Below are 16,102 nucleotides of genomic sequence, written 5' to 3'. Positions count from 1 at the left end.
AGAAAGCACCTCCCCTCATGGTTGCGGTTCTCAGAAAGAGCCGCGGTCACAACAACATGCTCGACACCATCTACGAGAACGGCGACTACCAATGTGCCGTTGCTCATGCCGCTGCCTCGGATATTGCTCAGAGTAATGAGCAGAACTCAAGAAAGATGACGGCCTGCACGGGGCACCGACAATCTCCAGTCCAGAAGTGAGGGTGATTTTTTTTTTTTCTTCCGAGTTTTTAGAGTGTGTTACTCTGATTTTGGTAGATGTGTAAATTAGCAAGTATTAGTTTCATAATATGAAATCATTCAGCTTTTCTCTTGGATGATCAAGTCTCCTTTGCTCAAATCTGTATGTGGAGAGAGAGAGAGAGAGAGAGATGTTACGCTGCCCGTTTCTCAAAAAGTTGGGAATATTAGTTTGCCATGGATTACAGAAAAAAGGGAAAGAAGAAGGAACAATTGCAGCCAATTAACAAAGCAAAATTCTTCCAATTAATAACAAATTAATTAAGTCTAATTTCATTCAGCAACAAAATTAAAAGGAGTAAACGGGAAGATCAGAGCACCCGCTTCCCTTTCCTCAATCTGTCCAACTCCATCTCGGCTTCCTTCAACTGCATCCTCAAGGTGGACACCCTTCTCTCAAGCTCTTCGACGGTTCCTTTGGTTGTTGCGGGTTTGTGTGGTTTTATGAAGTGAGCAGAAAACGCCTTTAGTGCTTCCACACCGCAAACCTGAGATATTTGTTGATGTTACATATTTTCCTTTTTCTGCTTTCCAATCGTAGAGCTTGCAGCATTCATTGAAGCAAAATAAAAGGAGAGGAAAAAAAAAAAAAAAGGAAACCCCTAATTACCAAGCGACCTTCAAGCTTGTTGTCTATCATTTAGGGGCTCCTTCAGAACAGAGAGGCACCTAATTTGTCTATAAGTTGACGAAGTTGCACGAGGAGTATCATAATGATATGTAGCAAGTCATCCAGGTACCATCATGACAATCTCGACAACGAAACATGGCCATGTGACTATACTGAATACCAAAGATAATATTGGAGTATCTTAAATAACTCGATTACTCTGAAAAGTTACTATAAGAAGCATTTACCAAAACAATCCATAACGGATGTGAAGGATGTTCGGTTAAAGATCATAAAAACTTCGCCAACTGGGTGACTAGTGTCAGTACATTCAGCTGTTCTAAATGTGCAGGTTCTTACTTCAGATAGGGACCAGCATTTGTAAGTAACAAAGAGGGGTTCACGCACTTTAATTTACAACAAGATCTATCAACCCATTTCTGAAAGGACTAATCGTCGGAACCATACTGAAACCTCTAGAGAGAGTGATGTGAACAGACTCCACAGAAAACGACTCCTAAAGCATGAACCAGAGAACCAGTAAGTTCTCCAATCAATCATGAGCTTAGCTGTATTCATTAGTCCATATCTGAATACAATTAAAAGCAAAAAAACAGACAAGGGGAGAGCTCAGATGCAGGGAGTTACCTCTTCTGGAAGCAATGGCAGCAAAGTGATGTGAAAATCATCATATAATGTATAGAACTGGTCAAGATACTTCTGCTGCATGCGCATCCTTGCTTTCAACAACTTGGATTCAACATCTTATATAACAAGCAGGGTCACAATTAACATTTAACACTCGACAAAATGATGCCTAAATGCAAGATATTAACCAGATGATAAGTATATACCTTCCTCATCATACAGTACTTGATTAATGATGATGTTGTGGGTATCAATCTCAAACTTGGTCAGTTCTTGAACCAACCTTTCTGTTTCATAGAGGGATAGGAACTCTGGGATGCAGACACAGACAAAAGTTGTCAAGTCCTACAAGACAAATTTTGCACAAATTAAGTGGAATATATAATATCAACTCGGGCAGGTGTTAGCTCAAGAAGAGAAAGCAAAGTCCTTTTCACATGGGGATGATCAAAGAGATGGCATCATTTAATATCAATACAAAATCATGCATAGTTTCTGTTGGACCAGCCATGAGGACTGGAAGCCATGCGACAGTTTTAGGTAACATACAACTATGACACAACCTCGTTATTTTACATTAATAACCTAAAAGAAAATTGTTATTGCAATGCTTCTTTCGATGAGCAAGCATTTACTAAGAGAGAAACGTTTACTGTTATTTCAGTAGAACAGGAATTACCTATTTATGGTTATAAAACATATCATATTCAATACCGCTCCCACATTTATTAAGGTTCAAGGCTTCAAGCTCCATGGTTTGATTCGTTTTTTCCACAATTTTTACAGTGCGGATGTTTTGTTCGTCACACCACCATAATAGTAGCGTGTTTATTACAAGCTCCTATTGCAATACTTTATAAGTTTATTCTATTTAAAATTAGAGAAAACTTGCTTTCTTATCTTTCAATCCATGTACATATGAACAGACAGACACTGTAATGATAAACATATCAACGAACATCCAACAACTGAACTTTTTAAAAGGAGAAACAGAAGAAAAGAAAAGAAAAAAAAACCCACATATGACAACTGTATTTTCTGTACACATTTCTACAGCAAAAGGAAAGGAAAGCAAAGAGATGAAGAGAAGGAAACCGAACAAATTTTCTTCACTCACTGGATCGCGGAATTGTCTATTGACTTGTTCTATCACATCTTTCATGCCTTCTAGCTTACCAACAAGGGCATCTTCCCCAAATTCATCCTCCATACCGAACATTCGCGTTACCTACCAAAGGCAACTAGTTAACATAAACTTATTGTAAAACAAAAGCAACAAGAGATGTACTCCTTTTTTTTTTTAATGTATCAGCCATCAACAAAGTAGTATCATTATGTCATACAATCAATTGCTGAATTACATAGAAAAGTGCTTGATTCATGTAGGTCTACAAAGTCATTCTTTCGTTAATTAGTTGCAATCTCTCAGCAGATATGGATATCAAGCCAAACTGCAAAATAGTCATCTTCCAGACTAGAGAGAAAGACAGCTTAGCATAACATATGAAGAATCATAATAATAGGAATACTGCAGCTTTTCAGTTCAAAACTAAAGAACTATAAAGTTGAGAAAAGAATACATATGTGACCTATAATAAGATGTGTATATCTTTACCTGGCTTATGAGGCCACCAAATCTATTTCTCAATGCCATCATTTTCCCAAGACCCTTTTCCAATATGGAAGGAAATTGCAAGAGACGCAACGTATGACCAGTTGGGGCAGTATCGAACACTATGACTGAGTAGTCCATTGTTTGAACTAATCTGTAGGAAAGTGATATTTAGCACCAAACAGAAACAAACTTTGGAAAAGCTGAAACACAGCATGTACTTGTCAAATTAAAGCAAGAGACACTAAGCATAAACTAATAAATAGATAATATCATATAGATGACTTGAGCAGAGAAAAAATATTTAATGAATGTACAGTCAATGCTTACAGAAGTGGTCATGATGAACTGCTTACTTTTTCAAAAATTTTTCCCTCAGGTTTATGGCAAAAAGGTAAAGGCACAAGAAGAGACCAAATTTTAGAACACAAGAAGAGATTGCTGCTCTTACTACTGGTGCATGAAGACGTTTCACAGCTAACAAATACCATTTACCTTTTCCACTAGGAGAGAGCTACCATCCATCTTTAAGACTGATGGGAAACTCAGAAGTCGGAACAAATAAAAATAAAAAGTTTAGAAAATAGTACAGGAAAATGTTATACTCCACAATGTTATATTTTCTTCTCTTACAAAAGAGACAGATGGATCTAGCAGTACGATATGCAATGCGGTTTTTATCTCCAACGTGGATGTCCATGATGGACATCGACATGGATCCCATGAAAGCCTATTCACTTCAGGCATATTCCTTAAAGGAATTAACACATTCTTCATTGTTCATCTGTTACTAACCTCCCAACAATTGCATTCAACAGAACAGCCGAAAGAAAATTCAGCAATTCTGGAAAGCCATGAAAGAGCTTTACTCATCCAATTATGCAACCAAGTTCATTTGACTTGACCAGATTGTCATAGATGGCGGGAACTGAACAATAAGTTCACTCCACGAAGAAAGTGAAACAAGCATATAAAACAGAGTAACAAACTTCACCCGATTTATCAATGACTGAACGTAAAGCAGTCAATCTCCACCACATAGCACATGTTCACTTTATTTGCTCCTTCAAACTTCAATACAAGATAGCTGACTAAATTTGAAATGATCAACTGGCAACCACGCAGATACAACATAGAGGGTTGATAAAAACAAAACAGTGATGCCACCAATTTAGTTTCAAACAGCATTTAACTAAATGGAGTATTTATCAAGCAAAACCAGGTACTAGATGCGTTCCATCAGAAGCACGAGCAACCAACAATTCCATCCAACATAAGGATCAGAGAGAAACGGCAAGGAAAAGAGGAGAACAGAGCAATTTACTTGAGCATCTCAGCAAAACTCATGGCCTCATCAATGCCTGGAATTGCGTTAGCTAATTCGGAAAGAAAACTATCCATCCCTTCCACATTGGGCATCTCATCCTTCTCCACGTTTGGATCCACTTCCTGAAAAACGCAACTCTCAGGTCCTATCAAAAGCATCACAAATTGCAAATACTCATACCCAACAAGTAAGAAAAAAACTAAAATTTGCAGCGCATAACCAAAATAAAAAATCACCCGAATCGTAAAAGATCACTAAATCTCAAAAAACAAACACTGAAGTTCAGAGCCCACATCCAGAAACACAGAACCCAGATGGTACCAAATTCACGAACAAGATGAACAGAAAATCAAACAAAAACCAAAGAAAAGATCATCATAAGCCAAAAAAATCAGAGTGAGTATGCCGAAACAACAAAGGAAGGATCCAAAAATTTCAGAACCCGATACACACCATGGCGAATAGATTCGAGAAGCCATTGACCAAAGTAGGGGTCTTGGTGAACTTCTGCTGGAAGGCATCGCTAAGGTTGTGGGCAGGATCCGTGGAGATAATGAGAACGGACGATCTCACTCTCGACAGGAGGATCGAGAGGATAGAGCTGCAGGTGGTCTTGCCGACGCCGCCCTTGCCACCAACGAAAACCCACTTGAGCTGGTCCTGTTCCAGTATATTCCTCACGCTCCCCTCCAACAATTCCGAGTTCTCCACCATCTTTACGGCGACAATACTATCGAAGCAACACGAAGCCTGACGATTTCTTCGCGATCAATCGGCCGGATCCATGGGGAAGAAGGAAAAAAGGTTGGTCCTCGTGTCACGGATTCGCAGCGTTGGGTGCCTGGTGGGAGGAACCGGAACTCTTCACTGGTACGACCTCTGGGCGTTCACCCTTCCCTGGTTTGGCATTTGCACCTTGTATTTATTGACCTGAACCCACCCAGAGTCTCATTACCGTGGTCCGTATACCCTATTACTCAAATGGATAAAACGCCAACATCGAACCCAAATCGGATCCATCACACTCCTCTCAACAAAGGAACTCATCCTGGATTGAACTTGGATTTGGTTTACATATTTGGGGGTCTACTTTTTTGTCTACAAATTTTAAAAAGGAACCATCTTTTTGTAACTTTTCTAACAAAAGCCACATATTTTATAGAAAACTCTCAAGTAGAGGCTTGCATTGAACTTTTCAATTCGAGAAATTCACTTCAAGTTACGTTCTTCTAAAAAATATAGTAGTATTGTTCTTAGAAACTATAGTAAAAAACAAAAAAGGGCTAAGGAATAACTCTTGAATTCAAGGCTCCATTCCCATGAGCATACCGGTCCTGTTCATGCTGCATGGAAGGAAGTACACTACCGTGCTCTTCTATGGAACAAACGTTCCCCATGTTCATATTGCCTTCCGTTCAAACAGTCTTGTTATACCTTTGTTTGTATGTGGGGAAGGACTGTGTTTTAACCAGCCAATTCCATATGAAATATAGAGTGAAACTCTTAGCTTCCCTAGATTTTCGATGGAATAGGTCTCACTTGGCATAGTTGGGAAACTCACCGATCTGAGCTATGAGTCGCCCAAATCGGCTAGGATCATCCCATTATTGGGTCACTAGTCAGGGCTTGCCAAGTCAACTGGGATTGTCATCTAATTATATGTTTTTTTTGTCGTATGCTATTAAATACTGAAGTTTATTATTCTTTGAATAGTGAAATATCATAAATTTAACTAAGTATACACGTATGCTCATATATTACATATTATCTAGTTTTAATTGATGAGAAAATTAAACTTGAAGCTCTAACACATTTACCTTCTTCATCTATTTATAGAAAAAATGCACTATAAAAATTTATGACCTAACCCAGTAAGTCATTGAGTCAACTCATTGATCCAACAACCCAATTTTCAACCGACTTGAATCCGAGCACATATTTGCCAAATAAGTTACACGGTGTCCAAGAACAACAATTTCATGCCTTGGTTCCTAGTATACTTTGTGCCTCCATTACATTTGCATGTGTTTCCTGAATCAAACATGATCAAGCATGGCAAAACGCACGCGGGCGTCCAATGCGTGACAGGACTGGGCATCAAACACGCACTATTGGAGCTTTACTGTCGACAAACTTTAGGTCAGATTTGACGGTTTCTGATTACATCCAGAATACTATTTTAAGTCAGATCTAGCATCGACCTACTACAAAATCCAACTTAAACGTACACAACTTGCTTTAAATAAAATTTTCCAGGTTGTGGCTGATACGAGGATATATGCTGATATTCAAATTGAGGTTTAAATTGTCAGATTTGAACCCACAGTAAGATGCAGCCTCTGCCTGAGTCCATGATCCGATTACATAAATTTTTATTAAGTTGGGATTTCGTCATATGCCCAAACCCCACACTGGTCAGAACCGTTTCAAGTTCCCAACTGAGCCACCTGAAGATCCTGGTGCTGCTGGTTTTGTCGACGATGGGTAATCGAATCATTAGCCAGTATACAAACGCTTTGCATGCCTTTTAAACGGTGAAGGACGAGAAGGATAAAACTTTGGGTGGGATCGAAGTTATAAAGAATTTTTGTATTTTGTGGGCAGAACTTCCGAGGAACCGAAGATGAAATAATAGAAGCTTTATATCATTGACATTGTCAAGAAGGGAAGATGTTCTCTATACATGCGCATACAACAGATTATTAATAAAGAGAATTATAGGTAAGAAATGTGGCTGTTATAGAAGCCAAACATATTAACAACGATGGAATGAGTGTGACATTTAAAAGCATACTCTCACCCAAGTAGCCTGCCAACGTGATTGTGCCGTCTGCGACCACTCGAGCCAGTGTTCCTGCTTCCGTTGAGAGCAGACCACCGTTGTACGTTCCCCTGGCTAACCTCGACGACATGACTTGCGAAAGAAGCGACAGATTCACACCTGAGCGCAGTGCACCGTCAAATGAATATACACTTCAAACTCAAACAATGAAGCCTTCAGCGAATTTAGGTACAATACAATTCAAGATAGAGTTTACCTTCGAGAACTTCTGCAGAGACGAATGTGATAAGAGCAGACGAAACGTATTGAGGTACAGAGTATGGGATTGCAATGTTGAAGCTCATAATGATGCCAATTAACACAAAGATCTCTGAAGCCAGTAATAGTTGCCTGCTCCCATTCAAACCAACAGGGATAGTCGCGCAAGGAGAATGACGAACATGAGCAAATAACCACGCATTTTAGAAGCATCGTAACACAAAAATAGAAAGGAACCGAGAACGAGAAGGACCCAGAGCGATGAGATGGACTCAAATAAGTTCTTTTATGCAACGACTAAGGTTTAGGACATTTTTTTCAAAAAAAGAATGTTCAAGACTTTATAATTGAAAGCAGAACTGAATAGTCTGTGTGATGCACTGATCGGTCATATGGTCCTTTCTCAAAGTTGCTGATGCAAAAACTCTCACCTGCTAAAAATTTGACAAGAAGAAAGCAAACACTACAGTATAAACCTTCTTCATAAGGAGAAAGAAGCTCCAATTTTTTTTCTTTCTTGGTAAACAAGAAAAAGAGTGATTATGAAATCTTTTTACAAAAGTTGACCTTTTGCACGTACATGGGAAAACCAGAAGATCTGCTCACTCGTGTGAAGTGAGGATAAGGTCTATCGGTAATAACGAAATTGGAAGACATCGAAAGAAACTAATCTAGAAATATAAATTTACCTTTCCTCAAATAAATTGCTAATGTATGTGCCGACAACTATATTTACTGGCAATACAGTGAAGCCAAGGCACGCAAGAAACAAGGCAACTTTGCTTGTTGACCAATTAAAGTAGAAGGTTGCAACAACACTTGATTCGGATAATAAGACCTCCATTGCATATTTGAGCATGAAGTATATCAACAATTGAACCTGCAATAGGACATGACAAAATTCAATCAGATTGATAACGTAACATACAATCATCTCTTAAGATGTCATATGGTATTTCTTTTCAGTCTCCGGTTCATGTAAAATTGGCAGAAGTTTGTCAAGATATTAATAATGCTAGAGAAATCAGAAAAAACTTCATACTGAAATCTGTTAATAAACAACGCATGGTGGCATGACATAAGGTCCAGAGTGGCATGACATAAGGTCCAGAGTGTTAATTGAACAAGAACAGCTACAAAACTGTGATAAGAGTTATAAAGAAAGAATTTAATCCCTGGTTCCGTCGGAAGTGCAGTATCTAACACAAAGAAAAGACACTCAACTCAGGGGCTTGCTTAATGTAAACAAGCACACATCTTGTACAAAGCATAGAACTGCGCCAAAACCTATTCAGATTCCTAATGTCAGTCTCAAGTCTTTAGCAGAATAAACTAAATAATTTATCTGAAAAGTGAAAATTTTAGTAGTGAACGTTGAGGACAGAATAAGAACGAAGTACAAGATTATCCATGCCTTCACGGATGGAGTAAGCAGTCTATATGCAGATCCAATAGTGGTGGCAGGTTTGTGTGATTCTTCTGGAGCTTCTTCACTGTCATCAAATTCTTGATCTTCTTTCTGCGGCTTCTCCTCCACAGTTGAAGATGAGAGAAGGGGTTGTGCAAGTCCATTGCCACTTGAGTGCACCACAATTGCAGTTACTGCAGGTGTATTCAACTGGGTTACATGCACCACCAACAGAAACGAAACAAGAGAATTTTTCTTGAATGTCATACAACTAAAATGATGAAACCTTACCGGTACTAGAGTTGTTAGCTGAGTTAGACTGTTGGGATTCATAAACAGGCTCTTTAAATGATATCCATAGCCAACACAGATATATTAACCATGCAAGAGACATGAACCATCCTGGTAAAGTGCTTGCATTGATTGTGACGACATAAAACTTAAAATTAGTTTGAAGCAATCCTGCAAGAGCAGGACCACATGCCATTCCAAGAGCACTCGCACTAACAAATGCTGCAGATGCTTGCATACGAATTTTGACAGGCACGCAGTCGCTAATATAGCGTCGATTAACAGCTCGTGCAGATCCCAACCTGCATTTTGATAATATTCATGTACTTAACACAATAAGCAGATCCAGGAAACAGAAAGAACATGATAATGCCAAATAACTGATTAAACTCACTTTTTTAGAGCAAATGAAGCTGTAAGAATCAGTCAATTGAGATATCTATTCTTATATAAAGCTTCAAGCATGGTTGATAATCAATCACTCAAACAAGTGACTTCAGCATAATAAAGCATAAATGTGTCTCTGTGGTACATCTAGCCTAGAGTTGTGGCCATTAAATCACGCATGCATGTTGTCCAGTGCAGAGATTTATTATGAATATGCTGTCGTTTCTTAGCAGGATTAATTCTCTAAACTCTAAAGTCTAATTCAAGAATTTCAGCTCTTCACACCTCCTATTAATGGCAATTTCTTTGAGCATCTTAATTCTGTCTTATTACTTGAAATATTTATCTATAAGTGGACACTTTCTTTACCTTGAGAAAGGGGAGGAGCGACTCATACTCCTTGTCAATCAACAAGAAGCAATGCTCCAGGCCACCTTGATTTTAGGTAATGGAATTCATTTTCAAGAGAAATTACCTTCAGATATGGAAGGAAGCTTTACATGATCAAAATAAAGATGATATATAGGATTATAAACTTTCATTCATTTTTGACCTCAAAAGCATAACTACCAAATTGGTATGGATTTAGGACCTGTCCCATTTGGATGTACTTGCAAATGGGACATCAAGCGTAGTAAAAACTAAAAACTAAAAAGTCAAGTCTGCTCTGCAAAGTTCTGGAAAATGGTTTTTGTCCTCGAAGAAAAAAAATGGTAGTTAGAGAAGTTCACTTATGTTAATTGAGAACTAATCAAAGAACGATCAAATGAGCATCATATAAAACATCCTTCAGGTTTGGCAATAAACAGCATAAAAAACTCCATTTCCAGTAATATGAAAATGTAATTCCATCTAAGTAAAATGAGATACCATTACTAAAATACTAATTTTTTCTCTAGCTAATTAAATGAGCAATAGGTGTGCATCATACGAGAACTTAACTGTTATATTAAAGGAGAGTAAAGTAAATCTGTAAAGGGTATCATACGAAAGAGTAAAAATTTACCCACAAAAAAGGCGGCCGACTAAAAGTATGGTTATCGAGTTAAGATCATATGCCAGTGCATATAAAGTGTTCCCAAAGAAAAGTACGATGCTGCTAAAGACAAGCGGCCTGAAGTAGGACTTGTTTGACCATGCGCTGAAATATACAGAAGAAAACACCTGGGCGATAGCCATTGACCCAATCACTATCCCACATACTGTTGGTGCAGCTCCAAGGCTAATCGAGTAGTCATCTGCAGTGGGAACGATTATGTAGGTATTAACCATATAAAGGAAAGTATTCCCCAAGTTCAAGACCAATGACATGAAATAATATCTCTGCTCATCAATGGGCTCCTCTGTTGCTGGTGTGGGCAAGTCATCGTGAATGATAAGTGCATGTTGTCCCAAAAATTTGAGGCAATTTGTTGAGTGAGTTAGCCTGTCTACAGCTGCTCTAATTGAATCAATTACTGGGTCCTGCATGTTACATGAATAAAAATATTTCAATCTCCAGTTCTCCCCAGAAGAAGAAGACACAGAACAAGCTCCTAGAAATTAAGCCTCAATTACATTTAATAAAGAGAGAAAAAGCAGTGGGTGCAACCTGCAGGGCAACCGCTGGATGATCATAAATAGAAAAATAGCTTCCGTGATGGTTCTGCAGATCAGCAATATTACGGGATAATGCACCCACTACAGCACCAATGCCCTGTTCACATCATTAACCAAGACTATATAAACCCACATAGATATATGAGTAACTCAACCTAGGGATATTTATGGAAGCCGAGGTGAATTCAAATTAACAAGTATGAAAGGATTCATATTTACCGTCCTCATGTGGAAAAAATATCATGGTTTTTGCATATAACTGAATCAAATATGAGAATAGCAAAGAAGAAGAAAATCTTATATTTTAGGTGATGATCAAATGGATATTGGATTTCAGCAAAAATTCAATCGCATATGAAGAAAATATGCTCCCTGTTCAAGCAGCAACTAATTAAGATTTTCCATTACAGTTTTACTTGGAATTACCTTTGAAAAAAAGTAAACAGGAACTGGAAGAGAAAAGGCAAAGAAAGATGCTTCCTCGTTATCATTTAAAGACAAACTACAAGTGATTGAGACACATTACCACATGCTTGAACACTTGCTGAAGCTGAGAATATGGATGATTTGCACGAGTTGTGACATAATGATCTGTAAATCTATAAGAGAACCGCTTATCAAATTTTTTCAATATCTTTCTAATGCCGATGGCATTAATCTCAACAAAGAATAAAAGCCTCAGAAGATCTTGTCCTATAGCTCTGTATGCTTCCCGAAGTTCAGATATCTTTCCAAACTCAGTCTGCTCCAAAACAGTCTCATGTTGCTCTCCTAGCTTTTCTATGCGGCTTGCAAGAATACCTTGTTGTTCCAGCAGAAACAAGACAATCTTCTCAATCTGAAGTCAAGAAATGTGAGGATAAAGTTTCATCTGCATATGATACTTCACGTGGTCCAAGTTTAAGATGATAAATGACAAGGAAAAGCTCTCAGAACTATGTACTTTAACATAGTCCAACCGGAACTTTTGTGTACAAACCTGGTGATCTAGCATCCTTGAAAACTCCTTCAGAACTTGATTACGGTCCTGTTCTCCAACCTGAATCTGGTGTGCGTACTGTCTGACCTTTTTCTTCATTAGTTTGTAGTTGATATAATACCTAGTACAATTGCGAGTATTAAATATCATCCTGGATGGCAAATTTCACCTATTTGAATGGCGTCAAGCAGACGTAAAGGAACATATCAAACATGAAAACACTCTTCCTGCAAACTAAATCCCCAGCTACCATGATACCATCTACAATCTAGAATTACAAAGACAATAGAGTTTGCATTAATTCACAGGCTTAGATGAAAAATTATACCTTTCCCATTCTGGAAACCTGTACTCCTTTAGCTTTTTACCAAAAGCTACCATTTTGTTGGAAAAGGATGAACTGCATGCAACAAGCACAAGACATAATAAATGTTCAAGTAACACTTGGCAACTAAGTCGATTGTAGTGTTATTGCAAAAGTTTCTGGCAGAAGCGTTTTTCATCAAGATGGACAATAGGCACAGCAATTACAAAGAACAGACACCCTCGGCACCACGATATCGAAACATGAACATGGAAAAGGCACGAGAGAAATCATTATTATATTGGCTAGTGATAGTCAGGCCCAATTCTGACTGAAGGGGACACCAGAATGAACCTCCCTTCACCCCTCCTGTCTTTGGACACTAAGATGTGGGGCAGAGCTTTTTGTTTCTTCATGTCGTAAAAAAATGAACAATGACAATAGATGATGAGTCGCTGAGTGCCCTCTGCTGCATATATCACTCCACTTCCAGTTGATACCTATGCAACTTCTCAAGCAGTCAAGCATTCAAGATTCAGGAATACATGAAACTATTACCAATAAATGCGTACGGTCAAGCGACCTCATGTGCACGATGACAGTGGACGTCTTGGCGAGACGTTATAAGCATTGATTTTGGCGACTCCAATCTGGGGTCTTAAACGAATGCATGGAAAGAAAGGAGACCGTATAAGCATCAAATCCAAAAAGTTGCCTGTTACTCTGTTAGTGCCTAAATTCGGACAGCTGCAGCACATGCCATGTCAGAGAAAAATGATTATAGCTTAATTAAGCTTCATCTCGTCCTTTTAACACGGAGATAGTTCCCCACACAAAAAAATGGGAGCAGCACCACTGGGTGCCCTTGCATGAACAAGCCTGAGAACGACAGTTTTCTGTCATCTCTGAGATTGATGGGATGTTTGATCTGGTTTTGAATAACCGAGTTGATCCATAGGCTCCCGTATCTGTAAGACCTAAGGCGTTTGATCTGGTTTTGAATAACCGAGTTGATCCATAGGCTCCCGTATCTGTAAGACCTAAGGCGTTCAACCGCACTAAAAGTCATTTGACAACAAAAAACTGGAAGAGTCGGACGAAGCAATAGGTATATCGTTGAAACCACGAGGAAAATACTATAGTGCATGAGCGTAGATTCCAGTATCAAATTTACATTGAAAACCTGAGGGATAAATTGTTCACTCGTTCAGTTTGTGCTGATACGAACGCCTGTTGCTTGTGTAACGCTGAGCTACAGAGCCCCTTACTTTTAGATGATCATCAACAAGCTTCTTTTATCAATCTCTGGTTGCTTTAGCGTATCCCCAACAAATCAGCTCAAAGCATTGTATGATCTGGAAAAAGAAAAAAGGAGAAAAAACTGCTGAAAATGTCATATTTAAGCTGAACATCTTAAATTGAAGGTCACCGATGCCAGAGCAAATTCAGATTCTGACCTTGCAATAATTAGACTTTTAATATCAATTCGGAAGCAACATGGCAGAATGAGCACCCACGAACGAGAAAGCACTTGCAATAGTCCCACACAACTTTCCAAGAACGATTTCTCCAATCTGAAAAAGGTTCATTAACGCTAAACAAATCCAAATGTACAGCAAACAGAGGATGACAAAAGAATCTCTCTGGATGTCAATTAGCAAGTGTCTTATATCCACAAGAAAATAATGTCTATAAACCATTATTGTACTGAAATTCTTTTGGAATTTTTGGAAATTGGCTAAGATCCAAATAAAATTTTCAGACTTCTTTAAGATGAAGGGTTCACTGGCTTTTTTTCTTCAATAGAATGCCTCCACATTTGGCGAAGGCAACGGACAACCAAGGAAAAGGTTGCTGCGGGATGAGCTCCCTGCTCTTTATTGCGAAAATATACTATGTACAGGAAGAAATATCCATCAAAAGAGGAGACAAAAGATCGGGTTGCAGAGCGTCAACCAATGAGACAAAAAACTGGAAGCAATAACGCAACCTCCCAAGCCCAAAAAAACGAGCAAAACCAGTTAGCACACTAGTACAGAGAAGACAGTAGGACACTAATGGAAACAGCGGACAGAGTTAGGCGTAATTCACGTGAAATGGAAGAAAATAACAGAGTAGATCCCAACGAACAACAGAGAACTGGTTCCGGTTTTCAGGTTTTCTCAAGGACGTCAGTTGTCAAACGCGAGCATCAAAGCATATTCCGTTGCCGCTGGAAGAGTATCGCAAAAGGATAGTTCGAACATCTGAAGCGGAATGAGGTCTCTGGACCTTTCCGCTAAAACTGGAACTGAAACCATGTTCTTAGGATCAGAAGAAATTGGAAGCGTGGAATTTTTCATCATTCCAGAAATTCCCGTGGTTCAGGAGATATGTTTTTAATATTAGCTTCACTGATTTTATTCATGAAGCAAGCTTGAACAGAAATGTGCATGATGAATGACGCAAAGTGCATCAAAGAATCAGCATGCAGAAGAACCAAAGCCATGTACGACGAGAATGAGATTCGGACTGAATCCTACAAGATCTTCCAAGTCTAAAATTTCCTTTCCCGCGGAAAAGTAATCGATTCAACGAAATCAAAAGATTAACAAGTTAGAACAACTTCTCAAAAGACCGAAAAGTTCGAAATCTCGTCCCATCGCCGAAAACCAAAAAGATCAGAAAACAGAACGTTCAGATTCGGAAAAACAGACGCCGAACGAAACGCTTAGGGCCTTCAACTCGAGATTCGCTCGTTCTATCCAAAACTAAAGCATCACGCCTCAAGAATTCACCCGGGAGACCGACACTCACCGCAGTTCCGGAATCTCCAGCAGGAACAAAACAAGACGAGGAGCTCCCTCCGTTCACGAGAAGGAAGAGGACGAGAGAAACCGGCGCCATGCAAGATATGTCGACGAACTCATAGGGCTTCAATCTCTCTGGGCAAGAGGAAGAGGCGCGATCGGAACTCCAAAGAGAAGAACGATTTCCTCCCCTGCACCTGACGACGGAGTCTGCTCTAGCGCTCTCACCCGAAGCCCGGACAACTCTCCTGCCTCTTCAGATTCTCAGCGAGAGAGAGAGAGTAAGCTTCCTGAGAAACGAGATCTCTTGTAGTGCGGGGAAATGGCGCTCAGAGACTGAGGCTAGCAGTCCACGTTATATGGCATCAGTATCATGTGAGGCCTTGCACATGTACATATATATACGATCTTGGAGCTCGTGGATCGTGGCCGTCTGGAAGAGAGCTTTCCGTGGTTTACGGGAAACTCCCAAACGGGATTTTTCACAAAAGAACAAGATTTCATTACATTTTAAAACAAGGAATTTCAGGATATTCGCGGGATATCCAACAACTTGCACGAGGCGTTCTGATACTTGGAGGACCTTTTTCAGTCTTCAATTTTTCTTTTTTTTTTTTTGTTTCACGTTCATTAGTATTATTATTTTTCTTTTTAGCGGCGAGGAAGGAGAAAAGACGACGGAAAAAAACAAAATGGAGAGCATCATTACTCAAGCACCCTCAAATTGTTTTCAAATTTACGCGAAAAAAGCAGCCTGGTGTTGTGATTAATATCACAACGGTGACACGAACATTTCCAGACTTATATTGCAGGCTGCTTGCCTAAGATGCCAACGGTTCAAACGTATCAACTACATCTAGATTTTAGAG

The 16,102-nt window shown here is 39.1% G+C and overlaps 2 protein-coding genes across 5 annotated transcripts; both read right to left on the bottom strand.

Annotated features, from left to right (window-relative positions):
* Positions 1–462: 462 nt before the first annotated feature.
* On the bottom strand, positions 463–5,353 carry LOC116261437 (ATPase GET3A). The gene is made up of 7 exons (XM_031640186.2): positions 4,890–5,353; positions 4,434–4,558; positions 3,113–3,263; positions 2,615–2,725; positions 1,704–1,842; positions 1,498–1,613; positions 463–727 (listed from the first exon to the last, which is right to left on the bottom strand). The coding sequence occupies exons 1-7, from the start codon at positions 5,148–5,150 to the stop codon at positions 551–553; spliced, it is 1,080 nt and encodes a 359-aa protein (XP_031496046.1). The 5' UTR covers positions 5,151–5,353; the 3' UTR covers positions 463–550.
* Positions 5,354–7,080: 1,727 nt separating this feature from the next.
* LOC116260015 (SPX domain-containing membrane protein OsI_21475-like) lies at positions 7,081–15,584 on the bottom strand. 4 transcript variants are annotated; one of them, XM_031638074.1, is made up of 13 exons: positions 15,241–15,584; positions 13,902–14,018; positions 13,619–13,825; positions 12,469–12,540; positions 12,141–12,261; positions 11,688–11,999; positions 11,154–11,258; positions 10,569–11,026; positions 9,176–9,477; positions 8,891–9,078; positions 8,166–8,356; positions 7,475–7,608; positions 7,081–7,377 (listed from the first exon to the last, which is right to left on the bottom strand). In XM_031638074.1, the coding sequence occupies exons 4-13, from the start codon at positions 12,519–12,521 to the stop codon at positions 7,139–7,141; spliced, it is 2,103 nt and encodes a 700-aa protein (XP_031493934.1). In that variant the 5' UTR covers positions 12,522–12,540; positions 13,619–13,825; positions 13,902–14,018; positions 15,241–15,584; the 3' UTR covers positions 7,081–7,138. The 4 variants fall into 4 exon arrangements, with proteins under 4 accessions (XP_031493934.1, XP_031493932.1, XP_031493933.1 ...); XM_031638072.1 differs by having other exon boundaries at positions 13,619–13,799; XM_031638073.1 differs by having other exon boundaries at positions 13,628–13,799.
* Between the last annotated feature and the right edge of the window lie 518 nt (positions 15,585–16,102).

The sequence above is a fragment of the Nymphaea colorata genome, chromosome 9 (assembly GCF_008831285.2).
Source record: "Nymphaea colorata isolate Beijing-Zhang1983 chromosome 9, ASM883128v2, whole genome shotgun sequence".
Lineage (NCBI taxonomy): Eukaryota > Viridiplantae > Streptophyta > Magnoliopsida > Nymphaeales > Nymphaeaceae > Nymphaea > Nymphaea colorata.
This window is presented reverse-complemented; position numbering and strand designations above follow the sequence as displayed.